A 19,334-nucleotide genomic window follows, 5' to 3' on the forward strand; every position below is an offset into this window, starting at 1 on the left:
AGTTGTTCCAACTTATTTTTCCACCACCTTTTGGTACTATATTTTTACTCTTTTTATCGAATTCCAACATTTTGCGTAAATATATTAGGTTCCGTTTTTAGGTCCTTATTTTCTAAAATTTTTTATCAAATTGTTTATAAGTTGTTCCAACCTAGGGGTTAACCTCTTCAGCTCTTATTCCCGCCAAATTTTGGTTCGATATTCCTACTCTTTTTATTGAATTACAGTATTTACGTGAATGTTTCAAGTTTATTTTTCAGATCTCCATTTTTCATTAGAATTTATCAAATTCTCATCATGTCATTCCAACTTATGGGTTATGCTCTTCCACTCCTTTTCCCACCATTTATTGGTTCTATATTCTTGCTCTTTTTATTGGATTCCAACATTTGGGTAATTATATCAAGTTTTGTTTTTAGATCCTAAATTTTTCGTTAAAATTTATCAAATTCTTTGTAAGTTGTTCTAACTTTTGGGTTAATCTCTTCAACTCTTTTTCTCACTAAATTTTGCTTGACAGTTGGGAGACGTTAGTGGTGTCAGTGAATAATTCAACGTTGAACGAGAATTTGTAGAAGTCAATCGGAATTCAGTCCTTATTATTCTTCTATTGTTTTCTTGTTTACTCTTTAAACTTGGGGACATATTTAATGGCTAAAACTCTTTTGTTTATTTTACTTTCACAGATCATAAACAAATTTAATTGTGGTTGAGTGATAGATAATCTTGATGGTTTCTTGACTAAATTTATATGTTGCTGCATGTTTGATATAGCATTTTGTTTTAGTAAAGCTTATTCTATTCATTATTTCAGTTGACCACCCATTTAATGATACAAGCTAAGAAAGAGCCACAAAATAGCCTGTCTTAGTGGAACATATCAGAGCAATACTGGGTTTTAGATTGTATTTTCTGAGTTGAGTTTCACTTGATTCCATAAGGGCCACGCTTAATCTAAAATTGGTGATGAACTAGACATAGAAATTCACCTTATAAGGTAAATAGAAACTTAGCGTGTAATGTTATATCTTATGTTGGTATAACAATTGGTCACTATTAGGTTGCATAGGGATATAAGATATCCAACAAGCGACAGCTGAGAATATATAAGGATTCTGCCCAGTGCTGTAGCAGATGCTACAGTAATTGTACCTAAAATTGCAAGAAATAGTAAAAACCATTAAGAGAGTTTAATCACTCAACTATTTTATTCTTATTGATTTTATCCTTGTGTAAGACGTGAGATTTTGCTTTCCTACATTTTTCTTTTTTGCAATTTATTTTAATTAATTGGTTTAATTGTTTGTTTTATTTTTATTCAAGGAAAAATTACACTATTGAGATTGTTGTAGCAAGTCTGATAACATCAATTTTTGTGGAGATGATCTTGAATACTTATTATTATATTACTCGTTATGTACACTTGCACATTAACACCTATAACATAAGAAAAAGTTACAACAACCATGCATTCTGCTCCATACAAAAAACAACTAACACCTTTTGGATCACTCAGTTTCTTTTGTTGTTTCTTTTGTTGTTTTTCTTTTTCGTTCCTTTGCCCTTATACCTTATTGAAATTAGATTTTCCAAGAGCATACTTATTTTTACCTTTTTGTTCTTGACAAACTTCTTTTCAGTTTCTATAAGGAACTCTTTTGCCGTAGTTATTTTTTCAAACATTGGACTCCTAAATGCTTCTGAAGTGGCCTTTTTCATAATCATCATATACATATGATTTGATTTCTCCCTCTTTCCAAATCTTTTATGTACTCAAAAGTAGTCCCATCCGTAAAAAATGGGGGAAAAGTAACCCTTAACGCAATGTCAAAATCCATGGCTATGAGAACTCTTAAGAAGTTCTCTTGCCATAACTTGAAGTTAGATCCATTTAGCATAAGAATAAAATTATTGTTGGTAGTAATATTAGCAAGAGTCATAATTGAACAAAGAATAATAAACAAACAAAACAAGCTTATATAAGTGTCAAAAAACAAAATTCAAACAAATATAACCCCATCTCAAGATACTAGATACTCCATTAATATTTCGTCTTTAGACAAAATATTAACCTGTAAGTGATATCTTACCGTAATAATCAAACACTAATAATAAGAACATATCAAACAATAAATCTCCCATTGGGCGGACTTATTGTTCACATATAAAACTAAATAATCATCAAGTGTTTATAACCACAAGTGCAGATACAATTTTGTTAAATATGGACCTTCCTTTAGGTCGAATGATATTCAGAGAAATTACATACACATAGTTGTTTATCTTCCAAAACAAATTAACTTCCAGAAGAGAAAACACTTTAGTAACAGGTTGCTTGGATTAATCCATCTTAAAATTTATATAATATTTGAATTTAAAATTGTAACCAAAATTACCTTTAGAAAAAAGTAGGTCAAAGTCAAATTCAAATAGAAGGATCAATTGTCAATTATTGACCAGTCAACCATTGATTGGGTTAGAGCTGGATGAGTCAGGTGAACCTCATCTAGATCCTAAACCAGCTCCAAATCCCTCAAAACTATAATAGTTTTTTAAAGAATTTTAAATAAAGTCTTTGGACTATAAAATAAACTTTCTAGGGTAAACCTTAATTATACATTTTAATCTATTAAGCCCAATCTCTATTGGATCTAACACTAAGATTCATTGAGCCTGAACAAATTTAGGACTTAAATGAAAGTCTTCTTAACTATTTTGCCGAAAAAGAATTTTTTATAGAACCTTAGGGACCTCCAAGATATAAAGCATAGAGCCCTAATTGCATATTTTCCTTTTCTTCTTCCTGCCTTAGGTGACCGCCACTTTAACCAAGTTAACTCGGTGTAGTGACAGCGGTTGGCTTGCTAGTGCAGCCCATGGCCACGTCTTGCTTGGCCGGAAGTCATCCCCCCTCCTTTCTTTTTTCTATTTCTTTGGTGTCACGGTCTAGGCTGCAGCTTTTACTTAACTAATCCGTAGCTTGCTTGATGGCACCATCTTACGACTAAATCTTGCCTAAATGCCAACGGTGGCAGTGGTTGTCGCCAACCTAAATTTTAAAAATCGAATATATTGAAATCGAATTTCATAATATTTTTGGATTTTCTGAATATATATTTTAATTCTCATTTTGTTCTCAAATTCAATAATAACATAATGGGAAATTATCATTTTACTACCAAAGTTTTACTGACATATCATGTCAGTACCAAGGTTTGCCGAAAAGTGCATTTTACTACCAAAGTTTTGCGCCGTTATCAATTCACTACCATTCCGTTAAGAAAAAGTTAATGTTTAACGGAAATTGAGTTAAAAGTCAATTTTACCCTTAAGAGTTTGGTAGTAAAATGATAATTCTCCTAAAAATTTGGTAGTAAAATGATAATTCCCCTAAAAACTTGGTAGTAAAATGATAATTTATCTATCAAATTAACAAACAATTTTACTCTTACAGCTGGAAATGTCTTAGATACCCTTATGACATCAGCAAACTTTTAACGTTGTTAACGGAACGGTAGTAAATTGATAATGGCGCAAAACTTTGGTAGTAAAATGCACTTTTCGGCAAACCTTGGTACTGACATGATATGTCAGTAAAACTTTAGTATTAAAATGATAATATCCCTAACATAATTATTAAATTCGAGAACACCAAAGATTTAATCATTAATCGAAAAGAAATTTGATTCTCACTGATTCAACATGAAAAGGCCCTAATGCCACTTGTTAGAACAATAAATTCGTTGGTAAAAACTATTACCTATAATCTAGGAATATTTATGTTGTATCACCAAGAATCAATAATAAATTATTCATAAGCGTACTTGAATCCATAATGCATTATTATTCTTTAGAATCGTGTGATATGCCTTCCAAATCAATATATTCTCCTAGAGAATTCTTTAATTTTCTATGTGCACTCTCTTTAATGATGGGATGTCAGAAGAGAATAAAACGTTATGTTTGATTTAAGGCCCATAACCACTTATATAGATAACTTTTCTTGTTGTTTTTAGGCATTTCTATTTCATCCCATCATGGAATCCAAAATATAGATAATATTAAAGGCTCACATCTTATTAGATACATTAAAACTCAAATTACTAAAAATCATAATAGATCATTTTTAATTGAGCTTAACTGTATATAATAGTCCACAACGCATAATTATTCATATATAAGCCCAATATTAGATTAAGGATCCAATCATACAAGTGATAACTCTATGAAATGAAAGTTATCATGGTACTTTTAGAATTGAATCAGTAATACTTAGAGAGTAAATGACATGTTTTTATTGCATTTTAATTATATTTTGCATGAACATCCATTTTAATTTATTTTTAATAAATTTTGTTTGATTTAGAATAATTTGTGTGCTTAGATCATATGCATAATTATAGGTGACCGGAAGCTCTAATTTCAAGGAGGAATGCTGCTGCAATAGGCTTACAAAAATAAGGAAATAACTTAGCTATAGAAGAATTGAAATAAGTTTGGAACAATGCAGATGTTGAAGCCATTATTGTAGCACTGTTGATGTAGCACCCTTGCTGTAGCAATCCTGGAGCATTGATCGAGAAGATTTCGCTCGAGATACTTAGAAGATTGCGATATGGAGTTTCCAAAAATGAAAGATACGCACCCTAGACTTCCGATTGCCCTAATTTTGAGTTATAAAAGGAGCGCACACACAAAGAGAAAGAGAGAGTTGTCACACAAAGGAAAACCCGCAGAGAAAAACAAAAGAAAAACAGAAATCAAGAGAGAGATTGAAGGCTGACAGAGGAGAAATTGCAAAAATCAAACGGAAATCAGTTTTTCTTATTATCTTATTGTTTTCTATTTATCTATGGGGATGTATTTGATGGCCGAAACTATTTTCTTTACTGTTTTATCGCAAATCATGAACTAAATTTTATTGTAGTTGAGCAATAAATGATCTTAATAGATGTTTGACTGATATACACATGTTGCTATATGTTTGCTATATCATTTTGTTTTAATTATATTTATTTTAATCCTTATTTCGATTGACTACTCATTTAGAGATACTAGCTAAGAAAAAACCTCAAAAAGGTCTGACTTAGTGGATCTCATTAAGACAATACTTAGTTTTAGATTCGATTTCCCAAGTTGAGTAAAATTCAATTTGAATAGAGTCATGTTTGATGTAAAATTAGTAATAAACTAGACATAGGGATTCACCTTTTAGGGTAAATGGAACCCAGATCATTTAATATTATATTTAATGTTGGCATAACAATTAGTCACTACTAGGTTGCATTAGATATAAGATATTCAATATGCGACAACTGAGGATACATGAGGGATTATGTCCAGTTTTATAGTAGATGCTGCAGCAAGGTACTGTAATTGAAAGATAGTCAATGCTATTAAGAGAGTTTATTCACTTAACTACTCTATTCCCATTGGTTACATCTTTGTGTTTGACGTGAGATTTTTCTTTATTGCATTTTCATTTTAATTCATTCATTAGTTTCATTAGTTGCTTTATTTTCAATTAAAACAAAACTACATTGTTAAAGTTACTATAGCAAGTCTGATAACATCAATACATGTAGAGACGATCTGAATACTCTTCAGTATATTGCTTGTTGTGTGCACTTTCACATTGACACTAATAGCATTAGAAATTGTACACACCAACAGGATTAAAGATCCAACATAAATTTTCTCGCAGCTTTCCAACTTCTACAGGAGCGTTGAGTTCCCTTGAGTCACTTCACCTTCACAGGAACCACCTTTCTGGAGCAATTCCTTTGTCTTTACAAAATGGTACACACTTCGAAGTTCTTGATCTGAGGGAAAATGCGTTTATTAGGGATGTTCCAAAATGGATCAAGAAAAGTCTTCTGTCCATAATAATTCTCAACCTTCATTCAATCAATTCCATGGCCTTTTTCTGCAGGAGATTTGCCATTTGCAGTATTTGCAGATCCTAGACCTTTTTGGTAACAACCTCTCTGGACCCTTATCGCCATGTATCAGTAACTTGACTGCCACGGCCATAGTATATGAATATGTAGACAATTATATATAGTTTATTAGTGGTTTTCCAGGAGGTAATATCTAGAGGGCGTTATTTATGATGAAAGGCAAAGCATTTGAATATAGTACCAATCTTAATGTACTAAGAGTCATAGAGCTTTCAAAAAATAATTTCTTAGGAGAAATTGCGAAGGGAGTGACAAATCCTGGAGCATCACAAACATTGAATTTGTCTCAAAATTCATTTAGTCGAACAATTCCTGAAAGTATTGGTTCTATGAAATCATTGGAATCCATTGATTTCTCTGCTAACCAGTTATCCAGTGCAATTTTGCAAAGTCTTTAGGCTATCACATTTTTTAGTTACTTGAACTTATCCAACAACAACTTGACTGGAGAAATTCCTTCAGGTATTCAGCTACAAGGCTTTCATCAATCTCGTTTTGCAGGTAGCGAACTTTGTGGAGCTCCTTTTCCAAAATGTCTGTAGAAACATGACAAAGAAAATGGAAGGGAAGGAAATGAGCATGAAGTTGAAATGGTTTTATGGAAGCATGGTACTTGGTTTTGTGATGGGCTTTTAAGGTGTAGTAGGCTCTCCTCTGTTTTTGTGTAGAAGATGGATATACACATACTATGGTTTCTTGAATCAGCTCTACGACAGATTGTACATTTTCGTTCTAAGAATATGTCACCAACAGGTTTTGTAATTATCTTTGTATTTGCAGCTATGTTGTTTCATATATATTCATATATGTAAATATACAGCAGAAGAATCATAAGGGGGAAAAAAAGCCACGTTTAATAAAAAGTTCAAAAATATCAAATGTCGATTCAAAATTTGTAAGGAGTATAGATTGTCCACTTTGCTCTTAATGATGATTAAATTTTTATGACTTTATAAGGGTAATTTATTCATTTAAGATGATGATGTTATACACGTATAAAATGTCGAAAATTGATACTCTTTTAAATATTGGGTGGAACATGTCAAAAGTTTGTGAGTATTTTAGAACTTGCATCAAACATTAGCAAATTTCTCTATAAATAAATTTGGAGTTAAATAGTAATAAATCGCTAGGAAATATTGTCCAGTTCGAGCCATGCAGTGGGAGCTCATTTCTCTTATCTAAAGATTTAAATATAGAGACGATATTTCTTTGATATTAGTGGGAGTAGATTTTTGAATTATTGTTTCTATAATGTGTGCTACAAATCATTTGTATGTGATCAATATGTGGATTGTATATTTATATTTTTTGACATGGAAATGGTTGCATTTTACAAAAATGATTACTCTATAATGTTGTATGTATTTTTACAATGTTGATAGTGGGATTATTGTGGACCCTTAAATTTAAGTGTTTTAATCTTAACTATTCATTTAATATAATTTAATATAATGATGATTAACTAATTAATTAAAAAGTTTTAATTTCTTTAACTAACCTAAATTAAAAGGTTTTAATTTCTTTAACTAACCTATGTACATCCACTTTTTATTAGTAACATTTCATCAATTTAAATTCCTTATCATCTAACAAATACAATAATCAGATACAAATAGTTGTCAATATAAATATTATTGATTCAAAGAAAATTAATTAATTACATCCAATCAATATCTAGTAGTGAATTCAGAATAATACACAAACAAATTACTTAAACTTCAGCAACTGCGAGAGAAAACACACAAAGTTCTATGACAATGATATTGATACAAAATATTTTTTGCTCATTGGAATCTAAATTGGTAGAGTAGATCTCTTATTGCACAAACCTTGGAACATGATTCTTGTTACTATGCAAGCATAACACAAGACTAATTGCAGCTTAACTGCAACCTCTAACTTTTAGAAACCACTTTATATTTCAACTATATTTGAATATAGCATTTTTATTTAAAAGAAGATGCAGCGTATAAGCATTATGTAATGAAGTTTTCTTGCATAAGTATTATGTAATGAAGTTTTCTTGCTTAATGTGATGTTAAGAATTCAATGTCAAATAAAATAACTTGAGATATTTTATCGTATCTCTTGTTACTGTTAGTTTAAAATTTAAAATTATCCTTTAATTGGTTTATTAACTGGTTATATTATTATAAAAATAATTAAAAAAAATTATTAATAGAAATAATAAGTAACATTGATTAGATCTAATTGCATATACTTTTCACATTATTAATGCTGTAGGAATATTAGAACATCATAGAAGGACCTTTACAAAAATAAAAATATAAAAAGAAATTCATCAGGGAAGCTAGATGGCTCGAGCTCCAATTATTTAACACCCGAAGCCCATAAAAAAAACCCACCAGAGGAGAAGCCCACTGATCTGAACCACCGCCGACTGACCTGAACCAATCAAAAGGGCACGTGGCGACACGAATCTTATCCATCATACTCTCTTTCTGCCGAAGCTTACTTCACATGCAGAATCGTTTGACGTTATTGGGGCAAAATTTGAGGTAAAAAGTTCTCGAAGAGTAAGATGACGAAAAGACCGCGTCATCATAAGGTACTGTCTCATTTGATTTCGTAGTGCTGGTTTTGTTTTTGTTTTGTTTTTATGACATTGAATTATTTATTTATTTATTTTATAGGATTTGTTGAGTGAACCACCGGATGATATTCTTGTTAATATTATATCTCGCTTACCTCTTAAGGAAACTGAAAGGACCGATGTTCTTTCAAGTAGGTTGAAATTTTGTGGAGTCTTATTACTTGTCTTAACTTTGATTCCTCAAACTCAGCTTTATATTCAAGCACAAGGTTAGCGGATAGGGAAAAGCCCAAATACACAAACCGGTGAATAAATTATTAGAATTGCATAGAGGCTCGATCATAGGTGAGCTTGATATACTTTTGGATTTTGATATTGATTCTCATGATAATCGTGAATTTTGCGTTACTTGCCACAAGTTTGAGTTGAACCTGCCACAAGTTTTGGCTTCAAAGAGTCCGCTTCATATCATCAAATTTCCACTAGATTGCAATGTCAACCTTAAAAGCCAGTGTGATTTGTCTACTATAAAGTCTCTAAGATCTCTGTCTACGTGGTGTGTATGCTGGAGTCCAACTACTGTACTTGTTGATGAAATGAAATTCCTATTTCTTGTTCCAAAAAATTAATAATAATAATAATAATAATAGGTAGAGGAAGCCTGTGAGAGAAAGTTGCCCTGGATATTTTCTGCATTTTATATGACTGTTGAGGATTTTTAGAGTTTTACTTAATCAGTTGTATTATTTCCTCAACCAGGCAATGTGTGGTTTCAACATGTTAACGTTAGTGTTTTGATCATTGCAGTCTTGTTCAAGTGTCCATAAATTTGTAAAGGCAAAGACATCAGATTCCTAAATATACTCTTGAAAACACCTCAAAGTGGTCGAATTGTGTGCTTTTAATGGGTGTGCAATTGAACCAGAGATTTGGTAGAAAATGTACCAAATTTCTGGAGACTATGTTAGCTCAAGGCACTCAAATTATATTCCTTAAAATGTAATCAAATTCATTTTTATTTTTTTATTTTTTTATTTGATTGTGCATATCAGACTTTAATCTCTTCTAATTGTTAATGAAAACACTAAGATTTTCCCACTCTGAGGTTTTGGGTTATTATCCATTTTAGCTTTACTGATTTTGATTTTCTAAGTTTAAGCCTGTCTAAGCTTTATGCACAAACAACTGTTTATTTACAAAGTTTGTTTGGCTGAAGGGGAGAGAAGCTCTTGGACCAAAGATGGTGATAACCGTATACAGACTGATGTTATCTACAACAAATTCACAGGCCATGTCTTTCAGCTTCACCTTCAAAATCCTAATTCTGTGAGTTTTCGATAACGATGATGACAAATCTGACATTGGTATTTCATATGATATGATGTCAATACTAGGTAGTAAGGTAAATCCTTATTTCTTACATTTGAGTTACTTGGACTTTGTCAATAACAATTTCGAAGGAATTTAGATTCCTAAATTTCTTGATTCCGTAAGCAGTTTTGGATACCTTAATCTCTCTCAAGCAGGATTTATGGGTTTAATTCCCTCTTCAACTTGAAAACCTTTCCAAACTGCAATACCTTGACTTAATCAAGTTTTTATGGAGAGGCTGTATGTACAAAACTTGAAGTGGCTATCTGGATTCTGGACTTTCTTGTTGGAATACCTTGATTTAGAACCTTGACGAAGCCTCTGATTGGTTGGTCGCCATGAACAACCTCACTTGTCTAATCATATTAAAATTGTCATAATTCACTTGTCTAATCATATTAAAATTGTCATAATGCAAACTCCTTCACTTTCATATAGTACCTTGTTCCAATTTCTCATCTCTAATCACACTTCCTCCTTACAACAGCCACTTTGATAAATATTTGATTCCTAGTTGGGTTAGGGGTCTTTGTGACTCAATCCATCTCTGGTCGTACTTGCTCATCAAAGTTGGAATAAATCTGTTTGTACAACCATTTCGAAATTGAAGAATTGAAATCAAGTGAACTCAAGTTTTGAAATCCTTCAGGAATTGGACCTTGGTAGTCAATGCTGTGTAAATTTAGAAAGTCTGAGAGTCAGTTTGGGAATGCTGTAAATTTTAAATAATTGTTGTTAATTGTGCTGTAAAAATAATTAGTTGTGAAGAGAATTAGTTGAGTGTTTGGTAAATTTTGTTTTCAGAAATACTGTGAGTTTTGAAAACAGTTATATATGTTTGGTAAATCTTATTGTTAAACTGTTAAGAGAAAATAAATGGCTAAAATGTACATAATATAAGATAAAATTTACTTATACATATAAAAATAAGTACATACAATATTTTTATTTGTGTATTATAATAATTTTAACTAAAAATAAAATTTATAATGTATTGATTTTATTTTTTATTTTCATCTTAAAACAATTGATAATTAAATTTATAATATAGTGAAACAAATTTAATAATAATTCGAACAATAAATTGATATTAATAAATTTATTTGATGAATTATAATAACAATTTATTAAAATATTGATTTTATTTTCAATTTGAACAAGCATAATTTTGAGTTTAGGTAATAATTTTAAGGATATTTATGGAATTGTATTAAAGGATAAAATTGATCATCAAAATTAGAATATAAAAGTTACTCTATCCCTGCTTTTTAAAATCAAATGTAGGAGAGGCTAATTTTGACAAAAGTGATTTTGATTTTTTTTACCAAATAATAAAATTACCTTTTATATTTTCAAAATCACTTTTAAACCTTTCAAAAGCAATCCCAAATGAGCCCTAAAAAACGATGATCCGAAACTTGACTAGGAATCAAATATTTATCTAAGGAATTGTAGTGAAGATCAAGTGTGACCAGAGAGGAAAAGTTGGCACTAGGTATCACAGGAAAGTGATGGAGTTTACATAGTGACCATTTTTTTAACACAATTAGACTTGCAAAATTGTTTTTGACGAGCATGAACCAGAGGGTTTCCCAAGGTTCACACATCTTAAATCAAGGTGCTTCAACAACGAATGACTCTGATAACCTCTTTAAATTCTGTACATACAAGCCCCCATAAAAACTTAATTGAGGTCAAGATTTTGCGAGTTGGATATGTTTCCTGGTTGAGAAGGAATTGAAATTCCTCATGGAACCAAGAAATATAGGAATCAAATGGTAACCAGATTGTTATAGCTGAAGTCTAAGTAAATCAAATGCTTTAAAGCAAGCACAAAGAAGGATTTATCTTACCGCCCAGAATTGGCATCATATTACACACAAAATTAACCAACGTCAGATTCGCCATCATCCATATGAGAGCTTCCATTGCACAAGTTAACTTTGACAGTTGCCATTGCTTAGTTGGATTGTCCAAGCAGACACTTTATGGTAAAATGGGTATGTTGGGATATAGGCTATGTTTGGGAGCTTGGATTAAGAGTAAGATTGGATTGATTTTGAGATTAATTATTTATCTTATATTTGGCAAGCTCTACTTTGGATTAGATTATGGGACTAAATTTAAATTTAGTCTTAAGATCATGGGATTAGCAATCCCAATTGAAACATGAATTTAGTTAAGATTAACTTTAAAAATAATTGTCTATTTAATTAATTATTACTTGAATATCTAATGTAGTACTTAATTTAATAATCACTATATTAAAGGTAATCATGAAAATTAATAATATCAGTAATTTGTTTCTTTTATATTATTTGCTAACTTTTCGATAAAATAAAATGTATTTAAAATATTTAAAATAAATAATGAAATATTTTTTAATTTAATTTATATTTTTTTATTATAATTGGATTGGCTAATAACTAATTTTTTATATATTTAATTTTAATTAACTATCTTTTAAATAAATATTAATAATTGTTTTATTAGTAAATATTCATAAATAATTCATATTTATATTTAAATGTCAATTTAATTTCATTCAAATATAATTTAATATAGTCTAATGTAATATTGTACCAAACATAAGACAATAATATATAATCCAATTAAATCTAATCTAATCCAATCCTAATAATTAAAAGCTAATTTCATTATTATGTATTCTAAGATGTTTTAAGAAAATATATGTTTCCTTGATGACTTTTATAATTGATTTGCTTATTGCTTCAAATTTTTTCTTACGGACACTTTGAATGGTATTTTTTTTTCAATTAGCAAAATAATTATATATTATATAATTTTTCTTACAGACATTTTGAAGCAATTAACAATAAAATATAGGGAAAAGGACATCTAATCATCTAAGGTTTAGAAAAATGATCATATAAACCCCAAATTTTTTATCAGGGACACTAATATTATTTTTTAATTATAATACTCTTTGTATGTAGTAACTAAAAAATTAAACTTTAAATTTTTTTAATAGACAAAAATATAAGTTAAATTGTTAATTTGTCTAGTAGACTAATAATATAAGAATATTTTAGTATATAAAATAATTTTTGAATGTAAATTATTAAATTTATTTTAATAATATATGTGTATTTATTATAAAAGTTTTAAACATATCTTTGGGTTAAATAGATTTTATAATTAATAAAATATATCTCATGTATTAATAATATTAAAATTATTTTATATAATATAAAATTAATTTAAATTTTTATATATTTATTTTAATATTATGTTTTTTGTTTATTATACAATTTAGTTCAATATATATAAGATTGTAAAGTATTAAAATATTTTTTTAAATATTGAAATTAATTTAAAATATATATATAACATTTATTTGAAAAATATATTTATATTTATTAGAAAACATTGGCATTAATCTTTTTGAGTTAATAGAGTAAAAAAAATATTATAGTTATAAGAGAGATCTTGATTTTTCTTATTAAAATTTTGAGAGTATACATAATTATTTATTTAAATTTTGGGTGTGTAAGTATTCTTTTTCTAAAAATACATATTGTAGGTCCTACAGCTTGTTCCTACTAGAAACTCCGCCTTTATGATATTTATATGAGGTTTCAGGAAATCTCGTTGGCTATTACCTTGCTTCAATGTTTCTAAAACATTTTATTGGTCTCATCGTTGCCGTCTCAAATACAGAAATCACCAAGAAAGCTGTCAGAGAATATACCCCAAGCCAAATAAATTGAAATGAAAAAATTATTAGATTTTTAATTTTATTTCAACCGTCTCCCTCGAAAGCCTAAAATTAAAATTAAACTCCTCCTCACTCATACGAACAATTTTCAAATCGTAAGTCTCGTGCACCGCTCCAAAAGAATTTAATAATATGCAGTTAAACCAAACAACACATATAGCTTCTTTTAGTTTCATATATATACATGTGAAAGGTTACCTCTCAGAATTCAATATATTGCTATTTCTGAAGAAAATATGAAGAAAATGGGAAGTCCGAAGGTAACTTCAAATTTCAGCATTTTTAAGAAATATGACTTAGTAAGATCCTTTCTTAAATTGTTCTCTTGTCTTAGTGCCAACTAATTTAGTTAATAAAACTTTTTGAATTGATTAAAAAAAAAAAAGTCTGCAGTTCAAACCACACTTCCCACTTATATAGTGGAAAAGTAACAAGTAAGCTAAGCTTATCAAGAGAGGAGGAAAAAAATTAAAAAAAAAAAAAAAAGGCGCAAGAGACCCATCATTACATTAATTGAAAGTATCTACCTTGCAACTGTTGCAACGCAATACTAATTTTGTCTTTTGTAATGTTAAATTTTATTTAATTCCTTAACTTTTTTTTTTTACACAATATATTTATAAGTTTATGTGTTTTGATTGGTAACCTTTGAAAAAGTAATTTCATTTTATTTGATATTACATACTTTTTTTTCATTTACAATTTATTTATAACTTTGTGTACTTTTACTGATGACCTTCTTAAATGTAATTTTATTTTATTTAACATTAATAGTTTTTTGGAAGAATAAATATAATAATAAGCCTATGACTAAATAATATTAAATAAAGTAAAATAAATAATTTTTATTTTTAATAAATAAACAATATTTAAATTTTATTCTTTTAAATAAAATAAATAATATTAAAAAATAATATTTATTTTTTTAAGTCTCATTGCTGATTGACAATATAAATTTGAAACAATTCATATTTATGTGTTAAAAATTTTAACTAAACTTTTTTTAGTTTTAAATATATACTAGGAAGTATAATGTTAATAATCAAATAAACAAATCTCTAGTTTTTTTATTAAATCTAACGGCGAAAACTGAAATCACAAAGAAAACAAAATTTTTGATACCTTGCAACTGTTGTAAGGTAACTAGATCCCTTCGCGTTTCGATGAAGTTTACCTTGAAAAATAATATTTTTATTTATTATAAATTTTTTTAAAAATAAATCATTGAGTTTAATAAATTCTATAATTAACAAAATATATCTCGTGTACTAATATAAATAAATTAATTTTATATAACATTCAAAATAATTTAAATATTTTGTATCTTTAATTTAATATCATGCTTCTGTTTATTCTAAAATTTACTTTAATATAATAAAATATATTTAATAAATTGTAAATATTAAATTAAATTGAACGGTAAAGAGTTGTAGTGGATAAAAATAGTGGTACCTTGCAGCTGTTGCAAGTTAGCTGAAAAAGTAACAATTATGCTAAGCTTATTAAAGAAAAGAAAAGGAAAGAAAGCAAGAGACCCACCATTAAATAAATTGAAAGCATCTGACTGGAATTTAACAACTTGTCTCTTTTTTCAATGCATGACGGCCTCACACTGAATTATCATTTACAACTCACAACAAATAAAATTCTCCCACGCTTTTTATCATGAAGTCAAAGCAAAGACGACCATTGCCATCTTCTTTTTAATCGTCTTCTATTAAATTTACTTTGAAAAATGATATATTTGTTTTTATTATAATTTTTTAAATAAATCATTGGGTTTGAACACATCTCATGTACTAATATTAATTAATTAATTTTATATGACGTTCAAAATAATGTCAATTTTGTGTATATTTAATTTAATATTATGTTTCTGTTTATTTTAAAATTTACTTTAATATAATAAAATATGTTTAATAAATTGTAAATATTAAAATTGTTTTAAAAAATGTCTAATAGTAGTTTGCCTGTTCGCTTGCTTAAAAAATATAATTGTCTACTTATCACGTGATTTTAAAAAAAAATTAAATTGTGTTACCCAATCCCAACGAAATAAATTTTTGACTGATCTGTGGCCTATTCGCTTGTTTAAACATGATCTAGTTGCTAATAATATGGTTTTATCGAACGTATGAAATGAAAACAAATTATTCAATTTTATAAGAAAGCAACTTGGTTTGGTTGTATTTAAAAAATAAAAAAAAAACTCTTTTGAGTTTTGTCCTAAAAATATGCTTAACAAGAGTATACAATCGGTTTATTAAAACTAAACTGAACAATATAGTGTGTTATATTCAGGGAATCGAGGATCATGGTAGCAATGAGCACGTTTAAACAAATCCAACAGCAATAGGCCTTCTCATAAAATAAAAATTAAAAAAAAAATCAGCCAATTTTCTTTGAAATATAAAAAGACGTAATGGCTTGTTGGTCGTGGTCCGCTCATAAATTATTTCTTATTAGGAGAACTTGTTTTTTAATAAATTTAATATTAAAGAAGAGCAAAGTTCTCGTAAATATAGAAAGACCAAGTCCTCATTTAAAGGAATAAATTTTTTATTTTTTTATTTTATTTTTTTGGGTGAGGAGCTGCTAATCTGTTGACTACAAAAGTGGGTTGTTCGGGTATGTGGAGCACAGGCCATAGGCAAAGCAATGTGAGTTTTCTCGTTCTTTTATTATTATTTTTTCTTAATTTTGATCTTTTGTATCTCGAATCATTTGATGTTTTTAATGCTATTTATATACCTAAATTTTCTGATAATTTAATCTATTTTGTTGCTACTGCAGCGAGTAATTAACATTTAATAGAAGATGGTGAACAGTGAGCATCATGCATCGATTGAAATGGAGAAGTTGGCAGAATATTTGGGTGGGAAGTTGGAGACTTTCCAGCCCTTAACCAGAGAGTGTTCCATCTACAGAGTTCCTGAGCGGAAGCGGTGTTTACATCCACGTGATTACACTCCGAAAATGGTTTCAATTGGGCCGTTTCATTATGGGAAGCCAGAGCTAAAAGCCATGGAAGAGCAAAAAGAAAGGTACCTAAAATGCTTTCTTCAACGAACAAAGGTACGCCTGGCAAGTTTCCTTGCATTTGTAAAGCAAAGGGAAGCAGAAGTGCGCAATTGCTATGCTGAAACCATTCATAATCTTGCGAGTGATGAGTTTGTAACAATGGTTTTAGTGGATGCTGTCTTTCTCATTGAGCTCTTTCTGAGATATTATAATCGTAATTTAAGAACCGATGAGGATCCCATATTGGGAAAATCATGTTTGTTTTGGGAAATACGTCAAGACTTTTTGCTGCTAGAAAACCAGCTTCCATTATTCATTCTCAATGATTTGTTTAATCTAGCCAAAACAGCAGCCTCTAGTCATTGCTTTTATGAAGAAATTTCCTTCACCACAGTTACTTGTTATTGGTTCAGGGATGATATTGTTGGATATTTTCCAATGAAGGAGAATTTGCTTGAAATCCACATTTCCGAAGCTAAACATTTTCTTCATCTGCTTATGCTCTGTCTTCATCCATCCCAGATGCCTGATCAAGTTAAATTGAAGAATGATGATCAAAACATACCCAGTGTAAAGGAACTTCACGAAGCTGGAGTCAAGTTCAAATCAGGGTCAAGCAAAAATCTAATTGACATCAAATTTAGTGATGGAATTCTGGAAATTCCATTTTTTACGGTATATTACTACGACACTGAGAGGATGCATGGCTGCCCTAGTTATTTTAATGACTACATTATAATGATGAGTTGCCTCGTCAACACTCCAAAAGATGCGGAATTCCTCATTCAAAATAAAATTATTGGGCTTGGGTTCAGTGAAATACTTCCAAGTGTTTTTCGCAGCCTTGATAGAGACTGTTCGTGGGATATCCCTTTCAAATATTCTGGTGTTGTTGCTGATCTACAGGCCTATTGCCAGTTACCACGGCACAAGTGGAAAGCCAATTTGAAGCAAAATTATTTCAATACCCCATGGGCATCTATTTCTGTAATTGCAGCTGTTATTCTTCTTCTACTCACCGTCACACAAACAATTTGTTCGTTCATTGGATTGTAGATTATTAATTTCTACTATTTTTAAAATTTCGTGTTTTTAGAAACATTTCTCTTGTGTCGTCAGTGCTGCTGTTTTAATTTGTTTAGCTCAACCCCAGTTTGTAAAACAGATAAGAGCAGTTGGGTTTTGTACTTTGTGCTTAGATGCATGATAATATGAGACATTAAGAAGTTGGACGATAATTGTACCCTTTTGTTTTTAATTAAGGTTAATGGGTAAATGATGTTAATAGCATCAAAGAAAACATACCAACCGACATTAGCCGCAATCATAGAACTTTCAAATATAAAAAAGAGAAAAACTCTGACATTTAAAACAGTATGTTCCACGATTAAAAAGCGTCATGTACTCATGTGTCCAATGGGTCCATTTAAATTTGGTGCAAGGTTCCCTAAATTTGTCTTTATCCAACCATTAGATCCAATGCAACAATTGCAAAAATTATTTCAATGATTTCAAATCTTCAATACTGAACTGGTTTTACAGATTTAGCTGTCTTGAGTATATTTCTTTTGGTAAGTGTGGCTTAGGAGGTAACATTGGGTGACCTAGCTAGGGAATCTAACTTCCAAAAAAAAAAAACTTTATCTGTCATTTAATTATGAGCTTCAAAGAAAATTTCCAAGATCATTTGAAAGACTATGTAACTTTGGAAATTTTCCCTGAAGCTTATTAAATGTGAGATCAAATTCTCCTCCCCCTCCCCCCCCTCCCCAAAAAAACGTTTTCTATATCAACTAAAATCGATCCTTCGTGTTTATTAACTGAGAGATCGAGTTTTTTCAAAGAAATCCCTTATATCATTAAAAATCTTACCTCCTAATTAAGTTATACTCACCAAGAAAAGGATACTCAAGATGGCTAAATCTGTACAACTTGTTTGGAATTGAAGAATTCAAATCATTGCTAGATAAATCAAAACGCATGTCTAAGTGAACTCAAGTTTTTGAAGTTCTTCAGGAATTGGACCTTGGTAATCATTGCTATGTAAATCAAGAAAGAATAAGCCACGACAACCAGAAACCCAACTAGAATTCAAATATTTTTCAACGTGACTAGTGTGGCTTGAGAGGAAAAATTGGCACAGGGTATCACAGGAAAGTGATGGAGCTACGTTGTGACAATATTAACATGATTAGACGAGGAAGGTTGTTTATGGCAAGCACCAATCAGAGGGTTTGCCAAGGTTCACGCATCTCAAATCAAGGTGCTCAAGCACAAAGGAAACCGATAACCAATTTAAATATGTACATATTAACCGGTGTAAAAACTTGATTGAGGTTAAGATTTTACAGATTGGATAGATTTCCTAGGTGAGGAGTAATTGAGCCCATAAATCCTGCTTGTGATAGATTAAAGTATCTCAAATTTCTGATGGAACCAAGAAATCTAGGAATCTTAATTCATTCAAGATTGTTATAGCTTAAGTAAATCGAATGCTTTAAAGCAAGCAGAGAGAAGGATTTATCTTACTACCCAGTATTGACATCATATCATACAAAAAATTAACCAGCATCAGATCCGGCATCACCCATTCAAGAGCTTCCATTGCAGAAGCTAAATTTTTGCTCATGGTTGATTTCATTTGCATTGTCCAAGCAGAAATTTTATAGTAAAAGGAAATGGGTAT

General features: G+C 29.8%; 2 protein-coding genes and 1 long non-coding RNA gene across 5 annotated transcripts in view; 2 read left to right on the forward strand and 1 right to left on the reverse strand.

Annotated features, from left to right (window-relative positions):
* LOC102629856 (gamma-glutamyl hydrolase 2-like) overlaps positions 1-19,334 on the reverse strand; it is a 92,527-nt gene that overhangs the window by 54,588 nt on the left and 18,605 nt on the right. The window lies entirely within an intron of this gene.
* On the forward strand, positions 8,311-11,995 carry LOC127900989 (uncharacterized). Its single transcript, XR_008052949.1, has 2 exons — positions 8,311-8,532; positions 9,734-11,995. It is a non-coding gene; the product is annotated as an uncharacterized LOC127900989 (long non-coding RNA).
* LOC102630542 (UPF0481 protein At3g47200-like) lies at positions 15,473-17,873 on the forward strand. Its single transcript, XM_006477792.4, has 2 exons — positions 15,473-16,287; positions 16,421-17,873. Exon 2 carries the CDS (start codon positions 16,445-16,447, stop codon positions 17,702-17,704), a length of 1,260 nt encoding a protein of 419 aa, XP_006477855.2. The 5' UTR covers positions 15,473-16,287; positions 16,421-16,444; the 3' UTR covers positions 17,705-17,873.

The sequence above is a fragment of the Citrus sinensis genome, chromosome 3, assembly GCF_022201045.2.
Source record: "Citrus sinensis cultivar Valencia sweet orange chromosome 3, DVS_A1.0, whole genome shotgun sequence".
Classification (NCBI taxonomy): Eukaryota; Viridiplantae; Streptophyta; class Magnoliopsida; order Sapindales; family Rutaceae; genus Citrus; species Citrus sinensis.

What these genes read in the sequence shown, in the direction of transcription:
- LOC102630542 (XM_006477792.4), top strand. Translation starts at nt 16,445, where the DNA reads ATGGTGAACAGTGAGCATCATGCATCGATTGAAATGGAGAAGTTGGCA.